This window comes from Pleurodeles waltl, chromosome 5 (genome assembly GCF_031143425.1).
Source record: "Pleurodeles waltl isolate 20211129_DDA chromosome 5, aPleWal1.hap1.20221129, whole genome shotgun sequence".
In the NCBI taxonomy this organism is placed as follows: domain Eukaryota; kingdom Metazoa; phylum Chordata; class Amphibia; order Caudata; family Salamandridae; genus Pleurodeles; species Pleurodeles waltl.
The window spans coordinates 982,050,890-982,077,836 of NC_090444.1; the positions used below are offsets into that span (position 1 = coordinate 982,050,890).

The 26,947-nt window shown below is 46.3% G+C and overlaps 1 protein-coding gene across 1 annotated transcript in view; it reads right to left on the minus strand.

Moving 5' to 3' along the window:
- Positions 1–26,947, minus strand: part of ACAT2 (acetyl-CoA acetyltransferase 2) — a 177,296-nt gene that overhangs the window by 105,011 nt on the left and 45,338 nt on the right. Inside the window, exons 5-6 of the mRNA XM_069235140.1 lie at positions 11,856–11,999; positions 7,901–8,023 (exon numbers count right to left, since the gene is read on the minus strand). Of these exons, the coding sequence (XP_069091241.1) occupies positions 7,901–8,023; positions 11,856–11,999 (267 nt within the window). The remainder of the gene's footprint in view (positions 1–7,900; positions 8,024–11,855; positions 12,000–26,947) is intronic.

Here is a 26,947-nt window from a genome sequence, read left to right on the forward strand (position 1 = left end):
CAGCTTTTGAAAGGCAGATGTGTCACAGTAGAGAGGATGGCTGCCGCCTTTTTGATTTAGGCAGATAAGCTGGCACGGGGAGAGGAGAGGGTAGACCAGTTGCTGAACCAGTTCTATCAGGTGTATGTAGCCCCGAGGTACTGTGCGTTCCCGGACATCCTGTGAGGCGGATGTGGAGGCCTAAGGCATGAGACGGGCAGACAGGACTCGCACCTGGAGCCAGCAGGCGACCTAAGGTGAGGAGACACTGGTGTGCGGAGAGACTCTGTTAGGCGGGGCTCACCCAGCGGGGTCTGCCACGGAGTCATAACTGCAATGGGGTCATAGTGAGTGCCCCAGGAGGAGTGGAACGGAACCCAAGGCTCCCAGAGACATATAGAGGCCCTGCTCTGGTGGCCAAAATGCATGGACAGTCAGAAAGTGGCTGGGTCAGGTCATGTCCGTGACACCAGCAAGTCGTAGGGTCCCATTTAGCAGCAGCCTCCCAAGCCTGCAGTGGTGGCCCTGATCTGATTAACAATTCAACCAAACGGACCACCCAGGAGTCCCAGAGACCCAAGTGTGTCAGAGCCTTGGGCTCTGTGGGCCCTCTGTGAGTGTCCCAATAGGGGGTGAGACCGGGGAAAGAGAGAGGCCCTCTCCCGATTTCTGGGGGATCATGGACAGCCTGGGAGGGGAAGTGGCTAGGCAAAGCTGTTCTGAGAGATCAGTGGGACGTAGTGATTTCATTTCAGAGGCAGCTATGGTCCCGAGGGAGCCCTGCAGATACCAAGGATGGGTGGGCAGAAGGGGGGTACATTTATGCCCTGTCTCGCTGGCTCAGCTGCTTTCAAACAACTACCTGACACTGGGAGGTGCGCCTAAGGACGTTCTGGAACATCCTAGGCACCCTGCTGAATATTGCAGTGATGTTCGTAAGAGACAAACAGGCTTCTCGTACCACCACCTCCCCTTACCCCGCCCCCGAAGGGACATGGAGGGGAAGACCGGCAGGCCGATGAGGTCATGTTTCACTAGTTCAGGGGCAAGGGATGATAGCATGGACAAGACTCCCCCAAACCTGGAGGGGTGGATACATTTGCCAAAAAATTGCCACATACCATTACGGCAGTGGTAACCTGGAGGCTACTTGAGCGGGGAGAAGAAGGGAATGTGCGGCCACCTCACCGTGGGATGGCTGCAATCCTTCAGGCCATAGAGTCCTCCCAGAATGCTTTAGAAACTAAAAATGGAGAGGTGGGAGCAGATGTGACCCTCCGGCGGCAGGATACAAGCATGGCCACCTCCCAAATAACAGATACAGACAGACAACAGCCACGCTTGAAGGGTCAATCCGCAAGCTCTGACAGACAGTGCACAAATTCAAAGGAACAACCAAATTGGCAGCCTGGGTGGAAGACGCAGAGAGCTACTCCAGTCATAACAGTTTGCACTTTGTGGTATTCCAAGAAGACATGGAGGGACTCATTGAGAACAATTCCATTAACAGTGGCTGCACAACTTTGTATGGAGAGCCTATCCCTGCCTCCGCCACTTCTCCTCCTATTTCCTTACTGAATGGGCCCACCATGTCCTGGTGCAAAAGCCTCCACCAGACCAACACCCAGGTTGATTATATCTCGATTTTTGAACTATAGAGACATAGGGACCCTATTATACATACTGTCAGAGAAAGGAAAGAGACACTCCATGGCTCCCAGAAAATGTTCCTTTTCCCAAACTAAAGGAGGTTAATAAAGGTAAAGTAAATCATTTGAACTGGTAAAGCAAAAACTGCAAGTCATGAAGGTACATTATATGCTACTTACCCCGCCAAACTCAGAGTCAGATTCCAAGGAAAACATGTATATTTGAGAACCATGACCAGGCATGGGAGTGGGTTGAGGAGTGACCCCCGGCTGCAGCCAAGAGGGTACCGCAGGGACCTGAGAGACCCGCAGACTGAAAGAGGCGACATAATTGTCAGGGCACACAAAGGCAATGAACACAGCAACAGAGGGGGATCAACTCCAGCAAAAGGGAAAGACAATGCTGATGACCGATTCACTAACACAGATGCCAGTGAGGACCAGGACACAAATGGTGGGAGTAGACGGCTGACAAAAGGAGCAGCTCATGGTGAACTATCAAAAATATGATGCAAGAACTGTGGTTGGGTAGGTGGTGAAACCACAGGTAAGGTGGGTTTTTGACCTCAAAGTTAATTTAGGGATAGGATTATGGGGGGAGGAGCGAGAGAGAGAGGCAATCGGCCCTTACTACAAACCATACTGGGGCATGTGGACATGAAACAAACTACCTGTGGAGATTAGAAGGGAATGCTAAAAGATAAAGAGTCCTGCAGGGAGAAACACAGCTATACTATGAAGAGAAGAAGATGTTGGTATACCCCCTGGTAACCTTGTGGGAAGACTAAAAAAAACCAATGATTATAAATACAGTGCCGAACACAGTGGCAGTGACGCAGAACGGTAAGGAACAAGAAGACCAAGACCGAAAGAGATGGCTTATAGTTTTGTAAAAAGAATGGTTAAGAATGGAGTCCAAAAAGGTATATGCACGACAAGTTGCAATCGAGGAGCAGCTTCGCAATTTTACACAGAATGCAGTTCAAAACCATAATCTCTCTATACAGGGAAAGTATGAAACAAGTGATAAGGCAATCTGCCTATTGTCCTGGCTGGGGAAGAGAGACAAAGAAGTAAGATGGGTGGCAGAATTCCGAACAGAGAAAGGTACACTGGTCAACACAGACAGAGTCATAGCAGAAGAGTTTTCATGGTATTTTCACAAGATTTATAGAGCAAGGAAATGGAGGTCTGAGCAAGAGATCACTGAGTTTCGGGAGAGATAACGGTCCAGAGGTTAGATGAGATAGGTATAAGCAACAGACCTTTCTATTAAAGGGATAGAAGAGCCCTTGGCAACTATGAAATTTGGGAAAACACCGGGGGCGAATGGCTTCCCAGTGTAAATGTTTCCGTGTCTGGCCTGGATACTGAAAATACATATGAGAAATTTAGTCCATGCAGCAAGGGAAGGGAATGAACTCCCATCAGACCTTAATCATGCAGTTATGGTAATTCATAAGACATGTAAATTCAGAGGCGCGTGAGCCTTGTGTAGGCCCATCTCACTGTTAAATGTAGACTGTAAAATACTGGCCAAGATTCTGGTGAGGAAGGTGTCTTCACATCTTTAACATACAAAGATGAGATATGAAAGGGAAAGCCACTCGCCTCAACCTTAGACGCTGCTTGCAGACATTAAAAAACAACCAGGAGCCCAGGGCCATTCTTTCATTAGACAAGGAATAGTGTTTGACTCTAAAGAGTGGACATACCTACATTTGACTTTAAAACACTTTGGGTTGGGACCTAAATTTTGCCTGTGGGTAACACTGCTATAGAAAACCTAAACAGAGGTGGTAAGTCAATGGTACACTCGCAGATAAATTCAAGCTGGGCTGAGGAACGAGGCAGGGCTGCCCGCTCTCCCCATTATTGTTTGTGTTTTGTCCCCTGGCATCCTGGATACGCTGTAGAGCGTCCATGGCAGGGGTTTCCAGGAGTGACCAGTGCACTGCATGGACATCTTCTTTCATTGATAGATATATATATATATATATATACACACATACATACATACACACATACATATTAATGTCTTCACTCCTTACTTCACCCTCCTGCGGGAAAACAATCTAACATAGGATTCGATGCCCATGTGCACTATCACCGAGAGGAGGAGTCATTCGATGTTGTGACTCAAAACAGCTTCTTCGAAGGAAACCAACTTGTAACACTCGGAGCCCAACACTAGATGGCGTACTTACGCAAAGCATGTGTAACTGCAGCTCCACATGCCATTATATGTATATATTAGTATCACCCCAAAAACAACCATTCCTGCAATCCTATCAATTTTCAGTGACTCTGAAGGGTACCATATAAATTGGGACAAGTCTATGCTTTAGAAGTTGGACAACTGGCAGGGGACCTGAGGGATTGCAGGAAGCCTTAATCTCACGATGGAGGGCTTCAGGTACCTGAGAACAAGGTCACACCTAACAGAGATAAATGTCAGGAGAAGAATCTCCACAAGGTCCTAGAGGCATTTCAGAAAGACGCAAATAGATGGCATAATCTATTTTTTTTAATGTTGCCAGTATGTGCCTTTACTGCAGTACGCTGATAATACAGTATTGTTCAACCTTAAGTCTCAATACCTACAAAAACAAGAATGAACTGAAATTAAACTTGGCAAAAACAAAAATTATGAAATTTAGCTCCCATGAGGCCAGATATACTTGTAGCATCAACAATCAAACATTAACAACAGAAGCATACTATTTTTTTATTTATGCTTTTACAATTGTAACACTTCAAACAAAATGCAATTACGTCTCCACACATTATAATCCTGATGTACAAACACGCTTTAAGTGCAATCTAATATAAGCACATCTGGTTCTACTGGCAGGGTCGAGCAGAGCAGTATAATATGTCAATGGTGCCCGTGTTACAGTCCAGACTCTCCGCTTCTCATGTATTTTGCCAATTCACCACCATGTAGCACCTGATGTATATCCAAGAGCTTGCAAGTAATTTACTAGAGCTACTCTCTACAATGCACTTGTTTCATCACCCTCGGGCTCTCCAGTCTCCTTCTCAATTAAATATTTCTGATAAGATCCCCAGAACTCTTTGGGTCTGTTTTTTTGGGTTTGGGGGAGGGGGGGGAATTAACTCGTTGTATATATCTGTCTGAGTGTTGCAGTATAACATATCAGCATGCCATTCTTTTATCGTCAGCAATGGCCCCCAGTCCAACCTCATGGCCACCCTACGTTTTGCCAGCTGCCTCTTCCTCACCGTATCTAGGACATACTGCCTTGCTGCGTAGGGCATATCTGAAGAGTTTAAGGGGCGTGTAATATGTCCTATTGATGAATTTAAAGTGCAGCTGCGGTGCCTACAATTGAGTGAGCTGATACGAGTCATTGAGCAGCAGTAGCACCACTGCGCATCTGTTAAATGTCCCCCAAATCTCTCTGCCATTCTACCCTAGCTTTCGCTCACCCGAGAGCATATGCTACCTTTAACGATTCTAGGATAGGCCACGTGGTACAAGATGATTTCACTTCCCAAATTCCTGTATATTGTACTAAACTCAACCTTTGAGGTTCTAGAGGTCTATTTTGGCAAAATAGACTAAGTTTCGCTGAGGCTGCTCTGGAATGATGAAACACCAAGGATAGCGCTGCAGATCCTGTGTAGGTTAAGTTACAACAGAGCCATTGCCCTCCCGGATCTGCAAGCATAATGAGTGGAGTTTTACACCTCATAAGGCACTGGCAACACAACTAGAGTCAGGATGGTACCAGCCACCTACCTACATTATCTATATGGGAGACCAGACAGAAATTATCTGCTTATCCCAAACAAAGCCACACTGAAAGTATGGGACGACGCTACTAAGGCCCATGGATCGAGTGGGACAATAACATCAGCAACACCTTTGTGGAAGGGATAGGCTCTTAAAGCTGTTGCAGCAATGGGGCAGGGTTCTGTGCCCCGGGCCATTGCAATCTCCTACTTCACGCTTGGAGATTGAGCGGCCACAGCTGAACACCTTTGATCTTACTCTGAGGTGGCTGATGTCATCTCAGAAGCCAGGTGTCCCCCGAAGACAGGCATATACGGCTGTCCTTGGGACAAATTTGTAGTTTAGTGGGGTACATGCCAGATTGACATGCGTCAGTCCAAGTTATCTGATAGTCTGTTGTTTGTTCTACCACTTGCCGGTCAAAGCTATGCTTCAGGCAAGTTAAGAATTATCTTTAGGCACTTTCAGCCTTCTTACACTTGCCAGATCAGCCCTCACTGTTTAAATCACCAAATGTGGTGTGATTTTTGAAAGGACTACAACTTTTATTTCCCCCTTCTTTTTTTGTGATGCCTCAATAGGACGTTGCTCTAGTCCTGACTTATCTAATGCGCACTCTGTTTGAACCACTTCACAGCTGTACCTTGCTATTAAAACTGTGTTCCTCTTTGTCATCACTTTGGCACGGCGAATGAGCTTCAGGCTTTTTGTGTTAATTCACCTTACACTTTCTTCTCAGACAAACTGGTTCTGCAGTCTCAGACATCCTTCCCGCCAAAATTTGCGACGCCATTCCATATCAATCAAACCATCACCTGCAGATGTTCTATGTTCTGCCTTACCTCTCTCTAAGGAAGAGGATAGACTTCATTGCTTGAACCTTAATACAGCGCAGAGCTTCTACAAAGATTGTATCAAAGACCATCGGGTGGATGATCAGCTTTTTGTGGGGTTCTCCAGAATGCAAAAAAAGGCAATGCAGTGCAGAAGAGAAGCATCTCCCACTGGATTGTGCTCTGCCTAAAGATCTGCTACGGGTTGGCTAAAAAGCAGCCTACAGAAAGACTGTGTGCTCATTCGTCCAGGGCCAAAGCTGCTAACTCTGCGTTAGCATGCAGAATCCCTCTCCTAGACATCTGTTAGGCAACTACTAGGGTGTCTCACAATACGTTCATGAAGCACTACTGTCTGGATAGTCAAGTTTGCCAAGAGGAGCACTTTGCCCGCTCCGTCCTACAGGACTTTCTGGTTTGAGTCCTACCACAGACCCACCTCCAAGTAAGTAATGCTTTGGTATCTATTCAAAAGGTGAGAAATCTGCAGATAGAAGTATCTATCAGAGGAACAAGTTACTTACCTTCGGAACGTTCTTTCTGTTAGGGACTATAACATTGTAGCGCCCTCCTATCCTGCCCATCCTTGATGATTGGACTCTATCCATTAATAAGACCCCAAGTCTATGAATGTGCAAACTGTCTACAAATTTGTTTTGGGGATCTGCATCCAAGGGCACAGACAGTCTCAAAAGCAACTGATGTCAGCGTGCAAGAGTAGCACCTACATAGGCGTTGCACGTCCTTTCCCGAGTGAAACATCAGTGCGAGGCCTGAAGGAGCCACCTTCTGACATGCAGAAGCATTCCTAAAAAAATCCCACATCCTATATGATGCTTGGCAATATTGAAAAGGTAAGGAATTTGCAGCTAGATACTAGATAAAGTGTTACCGAAGGTAAGCAACTCGTTCATTAATGCATGTTACCTTGAATGATGAAAAGTACTAACTGATGAGGTATGATACATTGGGGTGGGTAATACAGGAATGGTATAAAACAGAGAACTTAACTTTCCAGGAAGAGACGAAGTATTATGTTTAAGAAATGAGGAGTGTGCATACCCCTGATTTGAAGAGAATAATGAAAATTAAACGAGGATACCCCTACTATTTTTGTGCCTAGGGAACTATCTAAGATTTGTTTTATAAGAGTCTACCCTTTGAAGTGTTTTATTTTAAAAAAATCTATATTTAAAAGAAAGCCTTTTCCAGTCAAAATTCTAAGAAAAACCTCTTGGAGGGCTATGTTTACAAATAAACCCATGCTTAAGTCAATGGCAAAGCATTACTGAAGAATGTGGGGAAGATGCAAAATAGCTAAAATCCTTCGGCCTATAAATAAATGTGTTAATTGAAAGCCACTATTCCAACAGCTGAAAGTAACATGCAGACTCAATAAAAACTTAAAATATACAAAACCAGTATAAAGATGTGCTGTTTTAGTAGGGCCGACATTTGAACATCTTATAAAATGGGTGCTTGCAACCAGATCTTGCATATTTTCTGCCTAGTATAGTAGGTTACACAAAATTTATTGGTTAAAGCAGTAATACAGCAAGCATGTCCTTAACGCTTTGTGATCTAATCAATCCTGTTAAATCCCTCTATTTTTTCAGACATCTGCATTGCATACCATCTATCCACAATACCATTATCTAAAAACATCAATGTTTGCAAACCTGTGGCATTTGCTGCGGTTACTGTTCCAGTCCCATCTTTCAGGAAGTACGGCTTCAACTTTGCTACTGCCTCCAAGGTACTTCCATGGCGAGGGAACTCATCCGTCTTTACTTCCAACGGGCCTGTTGAATTTGTAGAAATATCATACAAAGAGTTTTTTTAAATTAATGCATAGCTTTTAAGCAATCGTTGATGTTGTGTCCATTTTTACTAATGCATGACAAAGAGGCCATCCGTACAACCAACCAAAAATAATTACATTTGTACGTGTCTTAAAAACTGAATTATTTTGGTTCACAATTGGTTACAGCTTAAAATGCACGAAGGATTCTTTTGTGCCTTCCTTATGTGTTGGCCTGACGGATTATGGTATTTATTTTAGACAATTCAATATGTAATATTCCATATTTATTTTCTGTAGGTCTTACCTGCATGTATCCATGTTTTTATTTTGTTAAAAAGTTGCAATTTATTTATTCTGAAATGTATTTAAGAGATGAAAGTACACTCGAGTTTGAATGCATAGCGTGTTTTAGCTATCTTTATTCAAGTACAATATAAACATACTCGTCTGAAGAAAACTCACATATATAAACTTACAGCTATTTCAGCTTCATGGGCAATTTTATCGCTTTTTGTTTTTAGAAACCCCATACTCTCAATCTCCACAACTATTTTGCTTTCATGACAGATGATGGGGAGTCACTTCGAAGACTAACTATATTTAAAAAGGAATGCAGAGAACAAAAAACATATTTTCTGCCTATATTTATGTAAAAAAAAAGCAGTAAAAACAGTCATGTCATTGTAGTTTTTACCCAAAATATTACACGAGAATATCCCTACATCTTTCGGGATTAAATGTACTCGCAGTGCAGGAAGAGTTGTTAAATCCTGTCCGTTTGACCTTTTCTGACCTGTGAACTCAGCAATTTGTGAGTTCACCAGGTACTCCAATTTTTCTTCGACTTTCACTAGCAGAACACCATGTCACTGATTGGCAAACTGTGTACCCAATGTTGACTCCCACCCACATTAGAGCACAGATACTGCATGCTCAAATAAAACTGCAGGTACATGGGAAGAAGACTGATCATACAGGTGCTCAGGCCTTCTTTTAACCTCTGTTTCTGGCAAGGTCGAGGTCTACTCTCTAGTAGAGTCCACTCAGTTCACCAAGACTGAAATCTTTCAAACCCCTTAAATTGTTAGGATTATTTGTTGTATAACATACTTCTGGTGTTGCGAATAGGCTCACTTGCAGTGCGTGTGGTAACTGTAGAACTATTGCCCTTTGAGCATCTATTACATCCAAAACAAAATGGTGGTTCCCCTCCAAAGTGTAAGAAACGTTTGATCTGCAGCTAAGGCTATGTATAGGAACTTTATACAAATTGTGCTCCCGTCAGGATTTATAGCAGCAATGAACATGTCGAGAATATTTCTAAAACACAGTCGATACCTTAGCAAAGTGGCTCTTATTTGCCTGACAGTTAATTTTGTTAACCTGGGCCCCAAACTAGATTGGCCAGGATTCCCACTAGCGCCCAAAGGTTTAAAAAAAAATACTGACTGCCTTATGGCAGCAGGGTCGATTTGTCTGAATCTCAGATGTAGCTTTGCTGCACCAGTAAAAATGGATGTCCTTTAAGTAACATGATTGTTGATGGTATTTTTCCCTCAAGGCTGGGAAACTCCTATCGGTATTGAGAAGTTACCGTTGGGCAAAAAGGACTTTAACTGCCTGGTGCAGGACAAGGTGTTAACATCTGGCAAGGACAATGAGATTGGCACTGAAGACAATCAATAGTAAGCAACAGGTTGGAATTAGGGCCACTTTAAGATGTCTCTAAGCTGAAAAAAAAGTATTTGTTGCAACGAGACAGCTAGTATGTTCAACCTAACAAGGGCTTGAAATTACAAATGTTGGTGGAAACATACACTGCTATCTGATCCTTTAGGCCAGCTGTCTTAAGAGGAAAATCTTAACCATTAAGTACTAACAGAAACAGTCCTTTTTCACCAATACACATTCCACATGACTTTTGGCCAAGGCTCATCTGTCACAGAAGGTGATCTAGTTCAGACTTAGAGGTCACCTGGAACTAAGCCTCTCAGTATACAAGGACTTGCTAGAAATATACTGCTATTAGACTGTTTAATATAGCTTTAGAACCCGCCATAGCGGGCTCAATCGGCCATTAAAGGCCCGCTCCCGCGTTAAAGGCCCGAGCCAAAGGTGAGGGCCTTTAACAAGGGAGAGGGCCTTTAATGGCCAGTAGAGCCCGCTACGGCGGGTTCTAAGGCTATTAGAACATTCTGCCACAAGGGGCAGAATGTTCTAAACTCCTAAATATAACAGATATTAATTGGCCTTGGGCTGAATCGGGCCCAGCGTAATAGTTATGGGCCCACTTGACCTTGCCCTATTTCCCTTCACCTCACGTAGTTACTCTGATCCTCTGTTGGCAACACTTCTAGGATCAGAAGTACCAAAAAGTGCGCTACTGGGAGCGTACTGCCCATCAGGAATGGGTCTTGGAATCCGAAGGAATTTTTGAATAACTTGAATGATTTCAATAAAAAAAAAAAAAAAAAACCTCAAGCTAAAACTGAAAACATACTAATATAATCTCATGCATCTCACCTACCGCACAAAACACGTTATATCCACTCTGCATCTTTGCAACCATGGTTCACTAACATTATCGATCAAAACCTTAATAAACCTGCATGTTATCTACAAACTGACAAAAACTATTTTATTCTAACTACATCTGCTGAGAAAAGTGCAGACCTTTATTTCTCTACCAGACTTCAGGTGTGCAGCGTAAGCTCTGATGGAACCTCATTTGCACAGGGAAATGACATTTCTGGGGGTGTTCCCAAATCCCCAACTGTGCCACTCGGGTTCTTTCCTCCATTCTGTAACTAGTTTACTCACTGGAGCCAAGAAATAAGACCATATTAGTCCCAACTTGGGAGACCTACACTGCCCTCCCCGGAAGGCAGGAATATATTTAAAATATATTGCAAAGCCCCAAAGCTATCTATACTTGCTTAACTTCCTTAACAAAATCAATTAATTCTGCCTGTTGGGTTTGGTTGGGTAAGGTTAGTAGGTTTGTTAAACCTTTACTTCAGAAGGTGAAAGAAAAAATGAGTTTGAGCTTGAATGGTCTTTATAATTAATTATATCTAAAAGGTAGGTGCTGTGCAGGAATGCTTCACTTGCTTTTGTTTTGAGTAGCAGTTTGTCCATTGCTCAGCTACAGCCGAGTGTGTTTTATGTATCTATCACAACCCAGGCTGGTAATATGATGCACTATTGTGTACACGTGCGAGTGATAGCTATGGTCACATGTCACTATGATGCAGTGGTTGAATGAATCAATGAGGACATAGGTATTTCAGCAACAGGTGGCAAACCGAATAAATAAAAGTTGATGTACTCTAAACTCTAGCCCCATGACCATCAGGACAAAAAAGGGAAGGCTCAGTCAGGTAATACCCCAGAAGGTCGAGGACAGTGGTCAGTGATGCACATGCTGTAACACAATGTTTGCAGTGTGAAGGCCCATCCTCAAGGGAATGTGCTGTAGCAAAGGGCAAAGCAAAACTTTTTTTGTCCCTATTTATGGCTCCCTTATTTCGAGCCCCATCAGATACCTCAATTCTTCATAAAATTCTGGGGCCACTACAACACCAAGACTGATGAAACATTTTCACATCCACATGTAGCTGCTAATGTTAAATCCGCATCTGGAACTTCCTTCTCTCCCAAGGGTAAATTCACATTGACAGTGTAATTCCTAGTGCTGCGCTACAGGCGATCTTCAGGCTCAATCACACAAAAATAAAATTAAACAGTAAAATCAAAAACTATTTTGCAATAGGGCAATTAACAGCAGCTTCACGCATCTTCCAATTCAGCCATGTTTTTTGGATGCACACCTTTTTTTGAAGGAACTGTAACGGGCACAATTTCTTTATCAAAGTAACCAGACTTCTGAGCTTTTTCAGCTTTGTTCTGAGACTTTACAGAGTATTTGTCTTGGTTCTCTCTGCTAATCTTCCACTGTTTGGCTACATTCTCCGCTATACAAGAAAAAAGAACACATACCAATTATTAACAACTCGAGACAAATGTGTACATACAATTGTCACTCTGAAGATGTTAAGTGCAATTCGAGATAGATAAAAATGTCAATAAACATTACATTTTCAAACACGATTTCAAGAAAGTGGATTATGTTCTATTTGCTCTATGACAAACCGTGAGAGAAGCGAACACAGAGGAAAACATTTACCTTATTACTTCAAGACAAAGATACTTCTCAAAGAAAATCATGAGAAATAAATAAACTCATTCTGAATTAATGAATTTATACAAACATCAAGACTCGCTCAAGTAACTACCTATTTCTTAAAAATGTAAACTGAGGGACAAGTGCCTAGCAGTTAAGAAGATGGGCGAAATCTCTGAATTCTGTCCACGATTCTAACTCCTTTGCAGCATCCAAAGTGGCTCTGGCAGGTGGAGAAGGCAAGTCCCTCCGCGGTCCCTTTATCTCCTCCTTCAGTTTCAAATAAATTCCATGCACGACAGCAGTCTGGGTGATCCACAGGAGACCCCCATCAGCAGCAGCCTTTCACAGACAGGTGCTTCCAGACGGCTATCTTGGCTGCAATAACTGGGAAAGGTGAATACAGCCCAGGGCAAAAAGTGAGCTGCAAGACTAAAGACAGCAGAGGTGTTCACCCATGCCAGCTGATGTGGGGAAAGGAAATGGTCATATCTTGGTAAGCAGGTCCACCAAGCAACAGTAGGTGGCAGTTTTTGGCACAGACTGTAGTTCTGTTTGGACTGTTGCAGCAGAATCCATTCCCCTATCCTCAGAGGCCCTGCGGGGGCGAGGAAGACTGCCACAACCTAGACCAAGGACCCTTGCTCCGTTTGGATTTTGGTAGAATTGATCAACACACAAATTGTGTGGACCAACACCAAGAATAAGGTGTTGGTGGACTGGTAGGGTTGGTGTGTAATACGAGTCCCCTAAGACCAAAACAGCTAACTTGGTGAGAGATCCTTACAGCACACATCAATTAAAAGGAAGGCCAATGTACTGCTAACTGAGTTCAGGAAGGCTCAGACTGAACCCTTGGAAGCCTGTAGGACAGGAATTCTATGAACTTATGTACAAAGAGCACTGCCATATACCCAGCAAACTGTTATATGATATCTCCTATGAGTACCCAGGAGAGGACCGTGGGGGGGAAGCAACAGCTTTTGTTGCACAGCAAAAAAACAAATAATCACCCCCTCTATGGTAGAAAAAAATGACTTATTCAAATGGTTTCTGATCTGCTACTTAATCGGCATTTGCTAAACATAGAAGAAATCCACAATGGGTCTGGAAAGGGTTGTCCTATAAAGGTGATGTACAATGTGGTACAATACCTATCAGCTTCTAAAAGCAATGCTTCAGTGACTACAGGGGCAAGAAGTTAAAATACATACATCTCAGTTCAGCTTTTTTCACAACACAACAATGGAAACTAAAAGAGAGGTCGGGGTAACTTAGAAAGGCCTATCCAGTGGGAAGAAAGTGCTCTTGGCTTCACTGGTAGTTGCCAACTAAAATACAGATCACTTTCACACTGAGGTAGTACAGGACCTTATTTTGACCAGAAAATAGTTCAAAGGCAAACAGGTAAGGAAGTAATGAAGGAAATTAAGACAAAGTTGATCTTCATTTTGGAAAGGCGAGATAGACACTGAGGCCCTCATTATGAGTCTGGCGGTCGTAGGACTGCCAGACCCACGGTGGTGGTCTGACCGCCAAATTATGACCATGATGAAAGCACCACTGTTGGACCGCCGGCACCACCAGTTTCCCTCCACAGGAGGGCCTAGCGGTGCCAGCGGTCCAAATCCACCAGGCATGTAGTGCCGCCCTGGGGATTACGACTCCCCTCTCTGCCGCTTTAACATGGCGGTTGCCCCGCCAGGTGAAAGTTGGAGGAGACTGGGTGCTGGGGACAGTGCATGGGCCCCCCACGGACAGCTCCGTCACGCTTTTCACTGTCTGCTTTGCAGACAGTGAAAAGCGTGATGGGTGCTGTTGCACCCTACGCACCGCAACATTGCCGCCTTGTCAATTACAAGCCAGTGTCAATGCTGTTTCCCACTGACCCAGGGATACTCATAATAGGGGCTGCGGGAAGGTCACCGCACTGGCGGTGACCTGACCACTGGAGTTTGGCAGCCAGCCTTTTCCACCCACCAAACTCGAAATGAGGGCCTGACACTCCCACAGCCCCTTCAAACAGCTTAGGTTGTCTTGGGGGAGGATGTAGTGGCTTACAAATATTGTCTTGGAATATAGCTGGAATTCACAATAAGCTGGCGAACCCAGATTGTATTCAGGAAACTGGTAAAGCTGACATTATTCTACTGCAGGAAACATGGTCACTGGTTGACTATGGTGTGGACAGGTATCATTCTTTATGCAGTAGAGCCTTCACTTCAAGTTCGGGACAAGCTAACAGAGGCTTAGCCATTCTGACTTCCATTACAATGACAGACATTTTATCTAAAATCATTAGCCATTCAGTCTACTTCCATCTGATCTTATTACAGATTCCTTATTCATATGATGTTGCCTTGATAAATCTGTATAATAATGTATTTGATACAAGGGTAGTGGAGGTAATTGAGGGAGTGGAGTCTGTCTTGGAAGCCCTCAGGTACTCAGACTTGGCTGACATGATATTGAGCTATGAGGTTGTCATTTCTTGTTTAAGTGACCGTAACTCCCTTTTTTTCCTATTAGATTTGCATGTGAGGAACAGTGTAGGGACCCATGAGACCATACCGCTAACCACCTCTCGTAACAAAGGGTTAAGGATTAAATGGGAGTTAGTCCGAGAAGGATAAGTTACTTACCTGTAAATCCTAGTTCTCTTCCAGGGGTATCCTCATCAAAGTCATAAACATTGAATATTACCGCCCTCGTGCGGGGACCCCGGAGCATATATAAAATACACACATATAAAGTATGAAATATGCACGAAAAATATATACATAGCATTTTTAGTAGACAAAATTTTCATACTCAACTCATATATACGTGTGTAAAACAGCAATGCAGACTATAATCATAAACAGGCTAAAATGCTTTATTTCTATGGATTTTTTTTTTTTTTTTTTTAAACAGTCCTTTTCAAAATTACAATAAGAGAAAAAAAAATTCCAATGCCCCATAACTGGGCCTAGGGAAATAAGCAGTAGCAACATGAGAGAAAAAAGAGAAAAACTACATTGAAAACAATGCAGCATTCTTAGCCAATAGGCTGCATGCAGGTTAACACAGGAGAACCATATAAATTCTGGCACCGTGCCTTTAAGACCCTGAGCACCTCCAGTATCCCACCATGCCTCAGGGGTGAAGGAGAGGTGACAGTTGGTTCACAGTTAGGTCAGTACTTTTTTACGGTGACAAGCTGTGTAGCAGATTCGAAAGATGGTAAGTCCTGCACTTCTAGGAGACGTGCGTCCGGGGAGGAGGGTGGGTTGTTTATGACTTTGATGAGGATACCCCTGGAAGAGAACTAGGATTTACAGGTAAGTAACTTATCCTTCTCTTCCAGGGGATCCTCATCAATAGTCATAAACATTGAATAGATTAGCAAGCCCATCCCTTAACTCTGCGGACTGTCTAAAAGAAGTGCAGGAATAGATATGTATCATGCAAACAAATTCCTCAGAGATGCTTGCCCAACTTGGGCGTCTGCTCTGGCATCCGAGTCCAAACAGTAATGTCTAGTAAATGTATGTACAGACTTCCATGTTGCAGCCTTACAAATTTCGGAGATTGGAACATTATTAAGGAGGGCAGCCGTAGCCGCCTTCCCTCTTGTCGAATGCGCCTTAGGCCTAGCGAGTAGTTGTCTATTAGCCAATTGATATGCAGTAACAATACACAAAACTATCCATCGAGAAATGGTTAGTTTTGAGGCCGCCTCGCCTGTTCTCAAATGACCATAATTTACAAATAAGTGGTTAGATTGTCTAATTAGTTTGGTTTTGTCCAAGTAAAATTTCAGCACCCTCTTCAAATCTAGTGAGTGCAAAGCTTTTTCCGCCGGAGTATCCGGATAGGGGAAAAAAGTTGGTAATGAAATAGTCTGATTGATGTGGAAATCTGACACCACCTTCGGTAAGAAGGATAGCTGAGTTCGTAGAACCACTCTATTCTCGTGGAAGACTGTGTATGGTTCTTTGGAGGACAAAGCCTGAATTTCACTGACCCTCCTCGCGGAAGTAATGGCTACCAGAAAAGCCGTCTTCCACGTAAGGTGTTGCAAAGAGGCTCTGTGTATAGGTTCAAAAGGAGGGCCCATAAGTTTTGATAGCACTATGTTCAGCTCCCATGGAGGGGAGGGCTTCCGAATAAGTGGAAAGACTTTTTTCAAACCTTCTAAGAAATCCTTGACTACCGGTCTTGTAAAAAAGGATTCCTGAGAAGGTGACTTACGATAGGCTGTAAGGGCAGATAAATGTACCTTAATAGATGACACCTGCAGACCAGATTTTGCCAAATGGAGTAGGTAAGACAGTATGACCTCCTCCTGAGCCATATGTAGAACCTCTTCCACTTGAACGCGTAAGAACGCCACGTGGAAGGCCGTCTGGACTCCTTTAAGATGTTCATGCACTCCTGCGAGAGCCCTAGGTGCCCATACTGCAGGAATTCAGGAGCCATGCCGTCAAGCTCAGTGAGGGAAGGTTGGGGTGAAGTATCCTGCCTCCCATCCTGCAAAGGAGATCCGGTCTGCACAGCAGCCTCCTGTGAGGCTGTTCCGATAGGTTGAGGACATCTGTGTACCAGAACTGACAAGGCCATTGCAGAGCTATGAGAATCATTCTGGTGCTGGATCTGTAGAGTTTGTTGATCACCGCAGGTATGAGGGGGATCGGTGGAAAAGCGTAGAGAAATATCCCTGACCAGTCGATCAACAAGGCATTCCCTCGAGATCCCGGACGGTAGAACCTGGACGCAAAGTCTGGGCATTTCCTGTTTACCTCGTCTGCGAAGAGATCCAATTGAGGCCGACCCCATTGAGCGAAGATGTCTTCGACGACCTCGTCGTGAAGGACCCAATCGTGGGCATCCGAGATTTCTGCTCAGGAAGTCCGCCTCCACGTTTTGTTGCCCCGGTAGGTGAACTGCCGTTAGCGACATTCCTCTCGCTAAGAGCCAATGCCAGATGGCCTGAGATTCCCGAGATAGGGGTAGGGGTCTCGTTCCCCCTTGTCTGTTCAGATAATACATTGGCGTCGTATTGTCCGTTTGCACTAGAAGAGATTTCCCCTGAATCGATGGAGCAAAAGATTTGAGAGCCAGGTGGACTGCTCTGAGCTCCAGAAGGTTGATGTGGTACTCTCTTTCTTTGTCGGACCACAGGCCCGAGCTTGAAGGGGACCCAGATGAGCCCCCCATCCCTGAAGCGACGCATCCGTTACCAGAGTGTTGGTCGGGATTAACTGGTGAAACGGAGCTCCTACTGACAGGTGAGGTTTGTGCATCCACCATTGCAGCGACTGTCGTGCTCCTATCGGAAGTCGCATTTTGTCCTCCCAGCGGCCTGTGCTCTGGTTCCAGTTGTTTTCCAGCGCCTCTTGAAGAGGCCTCATATGTAGCCTGGCATTCGGGACAATGAAAATGCACGAGGCCATGGAGCCCAGTAGAGATGTTACCTGACAGGCTGTAGGTGCGTCGGACTTCAGAAGGTCTTGACACTTTCTCTTTATTGATAATAGACGTTCCTCCGAAGGATACACTTTTTCGAGCTCTGTATCCAGTATTGCTCCCAGGTAGTGGAGCTTTTGCGTTGGTATCAAGGTGGATTTTTGGTAGTTGACCTGCAGACCTAGAGACCTGAAAACACTGAGCACAATGTCCCGATGGCTTCTTGCCTGCTCCGGAGAGGAGGCCTTCAGTAGCCAGTCGTCTAGGTTTGGGTAAATGAAGATTTTTTGCTTCCTTAGATGCGCTGCCACCGCTGCTATGCATTTTGAGAAAACGCGAGGGGCCGATTTCAGGCCAAATGGAAGTACCTTGAACTGATAGTGCTGGGAGGCTATCCGGAAGCAGAGGAATTTCCGATGTTTGTGAATGATCGGGATATGAAAATACGCGTCTTGCAGGTCTATTGCGCACATCCAGTCTCCTCGATGTAGCGGAGGAAAAATCTGGTGGAGAGCCAGCATTCTGAACTTTTGCTTTTTTATGTACTTGTTCAGAAGTCGTAAGTCCATAATCGGTCTGAAAACTCCTTCTCGACCTTTTTTTGCTACTAGAAAATAGCGGGAGTATACTCCCTTCCCTCTGTGCTCGACTGGGACTTTTTCTATCGCCTTTTTCCGTAAAAGGGCGTGAGCCTCTGTGCGTAATAGGCTCATGTGAGCCGGATTGCATTTGGTTGGTGGCAAGTGAGGAGGAGGTTGGTGGAAAAGAAAAGAAGAGAGTAACCATTCTCCACAATATTGAGCACCCATTTGTCTTTTGTTATTGCACGCCACTCGTGAATGAACTCTGTGATACTTCCCCCCACCGGAGTGGTGCACGGTGTTAAGGGAAGCGAGTCCTCATTGCTTTGCTGGAGCTTTGGGTGTGGACTGCTGTGGTCTGCTGGACCTTTGGTCTCTCGTGGTCTTACGAGACTGAAAAAGTGGGCGTCCTGGTCTCTGCTGTGGTCTCTGGGACCAATGAGGGGTTTGAACCCTCTGCTGAAAAAGGCGCCTGTCATAAGGTCTATAGCTTCACCGGAAGTCCTTTTTTCTCTCTAGGCCCACTGCTCTCATGGTGTCCACTTCCGTCTTCATACGCGCCATCTCCTCGTCTGTATGGGTCCCAAAAAGAGAGTTGCCGTTGAAAGGAAGGTTTAGGATACGCTGCTGCGCTTCCTGCTTCAATCCTGTCAGTCTCAGCCAGGAAGACCGTCTTGCACAAACTCCATGCGCGTACCCATGTGCAGCTAAGTCAGCCCCATCTGCCGCTGCACTGATTACCTGATTGGAGACCAGACACCCCTCCTGAAGGATCTCCTGAAAATCCTGCCTGTCCTCTCTAGGCAATTTTTCTGTGAACCTGCTTAGTGAGTCCCAGAGCGAGCGGTCATATCTGCCTAGGAGTGCAGAAGCGCTGGAGACCTTCATCATGGAAGCCGCCGTGCCACACATCTTCCTCCCCAGAGAGTCCAGGTGTCTACTCTCTTTATCCGGTGGAACCGTGGAGGATGATGCCACCGAGTGCGTCTTCCGGGCTGCGGCCAATATGACTGAGTCCGGAGGTGGATCAGTCCAGAGAAACAAAGGATCTTGCTCAGGTGCCTTGTATTTCTTCAAGATCCTAGCAGGGGCTGATCTGAGGGTGACTGGCGCTAAAAAGGTGTCCATGGTTGGTTGCAAAAGACCAGGCACTAGCGGTCGCAACTTCTTCGAAACCGCCCTATGTTTCAGAGTTTCAAAGATCACGGATGATGAGGTCAAAGGTTCCGGGACCTCTATATTGAGTTTTTGCGCCCCCCTAAGAAGCACCTCGTTAAAGGTCGCAATATCGTCCACCGGGGAAACTCTCGTTGGTGGCGAATCCGTTAAGGTCGGGGAGTACTCTCTTACTGAAGATCCTGACGATGACCAAGAAGGAGACCTTCTGCGATGACATGACCGTGATCTAGATCGTGACCTGCTCCGAGATGCTGTAGCAGCACGTCGAGGCCTTGTGGCCGACTGGTGAGACACAGAACGAGCCCGCCCTGCCTGAGCTGTTGGCGATGGTGTCCTTGGGAGAGAGGCCGAAGGTGAGTACATCCTAGAGTACTGCGAGTCTGGGGAGGCAGTCGTTCTATTCGGGCTCTCCAACCACCTTGGCGACAAGTTGATGGGCGAGATATGCCCAGACGATGCAACTCTCGACCGCCCAGATGAACCACTCCTTATGGAGACCACCGGAGATGTTGGAGTGGTTTTGTACGCCGGCGGAAGCCGACGCTCTTCGTCTCGCAAGACAGGCAAAACCTGTGTCGACGTCGACAGCTGCAACGACGTCGAAGGGAGTGACATGGGTTGCTCTGGTCTCGACATTGAGTGCCTTGACGGTGACCGGCGATCCCTTGACCGCGACCTGCTCGACGTCATGTGCCTCGCCGTCGAGGGGTGTGCCGTCGACGGCGGATGTCTTTGCTCCCGCCGGTGGGGAGATTTCGACGTCATCTTCCTCGCCGTCGAGGGATGAGAGACCTTTGATGGCAAATGGGCACGCCGGTGCTGGCTCGACGTCGATCGTGTGTGACCGTCGACGGAGATCTGCCCCTGTGGTGGCCATGTTCCTTCGACGCCGTATCCTTCGACGTCGGTCTGGTCGACGGCGATCTATGGCGGTTTGGCAGAGGCAGCAATGACGTCGACGGGGAGAAAACAGGTACCTTCCTACCTGCTGATGTCGATCTAGCCTGTCTCTCCTGAGAATGGCTTGGTGGCTGCCTGGGAAGTGAAGAGGACGATGTCTTCTGCCTCTCATGAAGACCATGAAGTCTGATCTTCTCCCTGTCCTGCAGAGTTCTTTTAGACATGTTCTTGCAGTGTCTGCAAGTGTCAGGGCAGTGACTCTGAGGCAAGCACACAATGCAGAGAGTGTGTGGGTCTGACTGGGCCTTCTTCCCAGAGGAAGGGCACTTCACAAAATGAGAAGGCATTTTTCAGTCAGAAAAAGGTGCCCTCACTAAGACAAAGGTGTTAAATGTCGAGTGAAAGCAGAAGAAAAAACGCTGTTCTGAAGTATTTTTCTGAGAAAAACTCAGAAAAACTGAGAGCTCAATGCTCCAGGATCCTCTCAGAAGAAGCCGGAAAAAAGAACTGACCTAACTGTGAACCAACTGTCACCTCTCCTTCACCCCTGATGCATGGTGGGATACTGGAGGTGCTCAGGGTCTTAAACGCACGGTGCCAGCAGTTTTATGGTTCTCCTGTGTTAACCTGCATGCAGCCTGTAAGGAAATGCCTCCTTGGCATGGTTACCCCCTGACTTTTTGCCTTTGCTGATGCTATGTTTTGAATTGAAAGTGTGCTGAGGCCTGCTAACCAGGCCCCAGCACCAGTGTTCTTTCCCTAACCTGTACTTTTGATTCCACAATTGGCACACCCTGGCATCCAGGTAAGTCCCTTGTAACTGGTACCAAGGGCCCTGTTGCCAGGGAAGGTCTCTAAGGGCTGCAGCGTATCTTATGCCACCCTGGGGACCCCTCACTCAGCACAGACACACTGCTTGTCAGCTTGTGTGTGCTGGTGAGAACCAAAACGAGTAAGTCGACATGGCACTTCCCTCAGGGTGCCATGCCAACCTCACACTGCCTATGCAGTATAGATAAGTCACCCCTCTAGTAGGCCTTACAGCCCTAAGGCAGGGTGCACTATACCATAGGTGGGGGCACCAGTACATGAGTACTGTGCCCCTACAGTGTCTAAGCCAAACCTTAGACATTGTAAGTGCAGGGTAGCCATAAGAGTATATGGTCTGGGAGTCTGTCCAACACGGACTCCACAGCACCATAATGGCTACACTGAAAACTGGGAAGTTTGGTATCAAACTTCTCAGCACAATAAATGCACACTGATGCCAGTGTACATTTTATTGTGAAATACACCCCAGAGGGCACCTTAGAGGTGCCCCCTGAAACCTTAACCGACTATCTGTGTAGGCTGACTAGTTCCAGCAGCCTGCCACAACCGAGACATGTTGCTGGCCCCATGGGGAGAGTGCCTTTGTCACTCTGAGGCCAGTAACAAAGCCTGCACTGGGTGGAGATGCTAACACCTCCCCCAGGCAGGAGCTGTCACACCTGGCGGTGAGCCTCAAAGGCTCACCCCTTTGTGCCAGCACCGCAGGACACTCCAGCTAGTGGAGTTGCCCGCCCCCTCCGGCCACGGCCCCCACTTTTGGCGGCAAGGCCGGAGGAAATAATGAGAATAACAAGGAGGAGTCACTGGCCAGTCAGGACAGCCCCTAAGGTGTCCTGAGCTGAAGTGACTCTAACTTTTAGAAATCCTCCATCTTGCAGATGGAGGATTCCCCAATAGGATTAGGGATGTGACACCCTCCCCTTGGGAGGAGGCACAAAGAGGGTGTACCCACCCTCAGGGCTAGTAGCCATTGGCTACTAACCCCCCAGACCTAAATACGCCCTTAAATTTAGTATTTAAGGGCTTCCCTGAACCTAAAGATTTAGATTCCTGAAACTACAAGAAGAAGAAGACTGCTGAGCTGAAAAACCCCTGCAGAAGAAGAAAGAAGACACCAACTGCTTTGGCCCCAGTCCTACCGGCCTGTCTCCTGCCTTCCAAAGAACCCTGCTCCAGCGACGCTTTCCAAGGGACAAGCGACCTCTGAATCCTCTGAGGACTGCCCTGCTTCAAGAAAGACAAGAAACTCCCGAGGACAGCGGCACTGCTCCAAAAGAACTGCAACTTTGTTTCAAGGAGCAGACTTAAAGACCCCTGCAACTCCCCGCAAGAAGCGTGAGACTTGCAACACTGCACCCGGCGACCCCGACTCGACTGGTGGAGAACCAACACCTCAGGGAGGACCCTCCGGCGACTCCGAGACCGTGAATAACCAAAGTTGTCCCCCCTGAGCCCCCACAGCGACGCCTGCAGAGGGAATCCCTAGGCTCCCCCTGACCGCGACTGCCTGAACCTAAAGTCCCGACGGCTGGAAAAGACCCTGCACCCGCAGCCCCCAGCACCTGAAGGTACGGAACTTCTGTGCAGGAGTGACCCCCAGGAGGCCCTCTCCCTTGCCCAGGTGGTGGCTACCCCGAGGAGCCCCCCCCCTTGCCTGCCTGCACCGCTGAAGAGACCCCTTGGTCTCCCATTGAAACCTACAGAGAACCCGACGCTTGTTTACACACTGCACCCGGCCGCCCCCGCGCTGCTGAGGGTGTACTTTTTGTGCTGACTTGTGTCCCCCCCGGTGCCCTACAAAACCCCCCTGGTCTGCCCTCCGAAGACGCGGGTACTTACCTGCTGGCAGACCGGAACCGGGGCACCCCCTTCTCTCCATTGAAGCCTATGCGTTTTGGGCACCTCTTTGACCTCCGCACCTGACCGGCCCTGAGCTGCTGGTGTGATAACTTTGGGGTTGCTCTGAACCCCCAACGGTGGGCTACCTTGGACCCAAACCTGAGACTTGTAAGTGATTTACTTACCTGACAAAACTAACAAAAACATACCTCCCCCAGGAACTGTGAAAATTGCACTAAGTGTCCACTTTTAAAACAGCTTATTGTGTTTTATGTAAAAAGTATACGTGCTAATGTAATGATTCAAAGTTCCTAAAGTACTTACCTGCAATACCTTTCAAATGAGATATTACATGTAGAATTTGAACCTGTGGTTCTTAAAATAAACTAAGAAAATATATTTTTCTATAACAAAACCTATTGGCTGGATTTGTCTCTGAGTGTGTGTTCCTCATTTATTGCCTGTGTGTATGTACAACAAATGCTTAACACTACTCCTTTGATAAGCCTACTGCTCGACCACACTACCACAAAATAGAGCATTAGTATTATCTCTTTTTGCCACTATCTTACCTCTAAGGGGAACCCTTGGACTCTGTGCATAGTATTCCTTACTTTGAAATAGTGCATACAGAGCCAACTTCCTACATTGGTGGATCAGCGGTGGGGTACAAGACTTTGCATTTGCTGGACTACTCAGCCAATACCTGATCACACGACAAATTCCAAAAATTGTCATTAGAAATTGTTTTTGCAATTTGAAATTTTTCTAAATTCTTAAAAGACCTGCTAGGGCCTTGTGTTAGATCCTGTTTAGCATTTCTTTTAGAGTTTAAAAGTTTTGTAAAAGTTTGAATTAGAACCTAGAACTAGTTTTAGATTCTTAAAAAGTATTCCAACTTTTAGAAGCATAATGTCTAGTGCAGAGATGAATGTGGTGGAACTCGACACCACACCTTACCTCCATCTTAAGATGAGGGAGCTAAGGTCACTCTGTACACTAAAGAAAATAGTAATGGGCCCCAGACCTTCCAAACTACAGCTCCAGGAGCTTTTGGCAGAGTTTGAAAGAGCCAACCCCTCTGAGGATGGCAACACAGAGGATGATGATAGTGACTTGGAGGGTGATTCCCCCCTACCAGTCCTATCTAGGGAAGACAGGGCCTCTCAAGCCCTGACTCCACAAATCATAGTCAGAGATGCTGGTTCCCTCACAGGAGGGACCAACCTCTCTGAAATCACTGAGGACAACTCCAGTGAAGAGGACATCCAGATAGCCAGGATGGCCAAAAGATTGGCTTTGGAAAGACAGATCCTAGCCATAGAAAGGGAAAGACAAGAGATGGGCCTAGAACCCATCAATGGTGGCAGCAACATAAATAGGGTCAGAAATTCTCCTGACATGTTGAAAATCCCTAAAGGGATTGTAACTAAATATGAAGATGGTGATGACATCATCAAATGGTTCACAGCTTTTGAGAGGGCTTGTGTAACCAGAAAAGTGAACAAATCTCACTGGGGTGCTCTCCTTTGGGAAATGTTCACAGGAAAGTGTAGGGATAGACTCCTCACACTCTCTGGAAAAGATGCAGAATCTTATGACCTCATGAAGGGTACCCTGATTGAGGGCTTTGGATTCTCCACTGAGGAGTATAGGATTAGATTCAGGGGGGCTCAAAAATCCTCGAGCCAGACCTGGGTTGACTTTGTAGACTACTCAGTAAAAACACTAGATGGTTGGATTCAAGGCAGTGGTGTAAGTAATTATGATGGACTGTACAATTTATTTGTGAAAGAACACCTATTAAGTAATTGTTTCAATGATAAACTGCATCAGCATCTGGTAGACCTAGGACCAATTTCTCCCCAAGAATTGGGAAAGAAGGCGGAGCATTGGGTCAAGACTAGGGTGTCCAAAACTTCCACAGGGGGTGACCAAAAGAAAGGGGTCACAAAACCTCCCCAGGGGAAAAGTGGTGAGACAGCCAAAAACAAAAATAGTAAAGAGTCTTCTACAGGCCCCCAAAAACCTGCACAGGAGGGTGGGCCCAGAGCCTCTTCACAAAACAATTCTGGGTACAAGGGTAAAAACTTTGATCCCAAAAAGGCCTGGTGTCGTAGCTGTAGTCAGTCTGGACACCAAACTGGAGACAAGGCCTGTCCCAAGAAAGATACCACTTCTAACTCCACTCCAGCTAAAACTGGAATGGCCAGTCTCCAAGTGGGATCAACAGTGTGCCCAGAGCAAATCAGGTGTCACACTGAAGCTACATTAGTCTCTGAGGGTGGGGTGGATTTAGCCACACTGGCTGCCTGGCCCCCTAACATGCAAAAATACAGGCAGCAGCTCGTAATTAATGGGACAAGTGTAGAGGGCCTGAGGGATACAGGTGCCAGTGTCACTATGGTGACAGAGAAACTGGTTTCCCCTGGCCAATACCTGGCTGGACAAACTTATCCAGTCACCAACGCTGACAATCAGACTAAAGTACATCCCATGGCTATGGTAATTTTAGAGTGGGGAGGGGTCAATGGCCTGAAACAGGTGGTGGTCTCCTCAAATATCCCAGTAGACTGTTTGCTTGGAAATGACCTGGAGTCCTCCGCATGGGCTGAGGTAGAACTGAAAACCCATGCAGCCATGCTGGGTATCCCTGAACTGGTGTGTGTCAAGACAAGGGCACAGTGCAAGGCACAGGGTGAAAAAGTAGAGCTGGAGTCTGGAAGAAAGGCCCAGCCTACCAAGAGAAAAGGAAAGTCAGCTGGGAAACCAGCTGCAACACAACAAGAAAAAGAGAGCCTCTCTTCTCAGGAAGAAGTTCTGCCCTCTGAGGGAACTGAGCCTATGGAGCTGGAACCTTATCAGGTTGAGCTCTTGGGCCCAGGGGGACCCTCAAGGGAAGAGTTGTGTAAGGGACAAGAAACCTGTCCCTCTCTTGAATGCCTTAGGCAGCAAGCTGCTGAAGAGTCCAAAGGCAAGAAAAATGGAACACATAGGGTCTATTGGGAAGATGGACTCCTGTACACTGAGGCAAGAGATCCTAAACCTGGTGCCACTAGGAGAGTGGTAGTGCCTCAGGGGTTCAGAGAGTTTATTCTGACCTTATCCCATGATATTCCCCTTGCTGGGCATTTGGGACAAACCAAGACGTGGGAGAGGTTAGTCAACCACTTCTACTGGCCCAACATGTCCCAGAAGGTTAAGGAGTTTTGCACCTCCTGTCCCACCTGTCAAGCCAGTGGTAAGACAGGTGGACATCCAAAGGCCCCCCTCATTCCACTTCCAGTGGTGGGGGTCCCCTTTGAAAGAGTGGGTGTGGACATAGTGGGTCCACTGGAACCTCCCACAGCCTCAGGAAATATGTACATCCTAGTAGTAGTGGATCATGCTACTAGGTATCCTGAAGCTATTCCCCTTAGGTCGACTACTGCCCCTGCAGTAGCCAAGGCCCTCATTGGTATCTTTACCAGAGTGGGCTTCCCTAAGGAGGTGGTGTCTGACAGAGGTACCAACTTCATGTCAGCATACCTAAAACACATGTGGAATGAATGTGGAGTGACTTATAAATTCACTACACCATATCATCCACAAACTAATGGCCTTGTTGAGAGATTCAACAAGACATTAAAGGGCATGATCATGGGGCTCCCAGAAAAACTCAAAAGGAGATGGGATGTCCTCCTGCCATGTCTGCTTTTCGCTTACAGAGAGGTGCCTAAGAAGGGAGTAGGGTTCTCACCCTTTGAACTTCTGTTTGGCCACCCTGTAAGGGGACCACTAGCTCTTGTGAAAGAAGGCTGGGAGAGACCTCTTCATGAGCCTAAACAAGACATAGTGGACTATGTACTTGGCCTTCGCTCAAGGATGGCAGAGTACATGGAAAAGGCAAACAAAAACCTTGAGGCCAGCCAACAGCTCCAGAAGTGTTGGTATGACAAAAAGGCTGCACTGGTTGAATTTC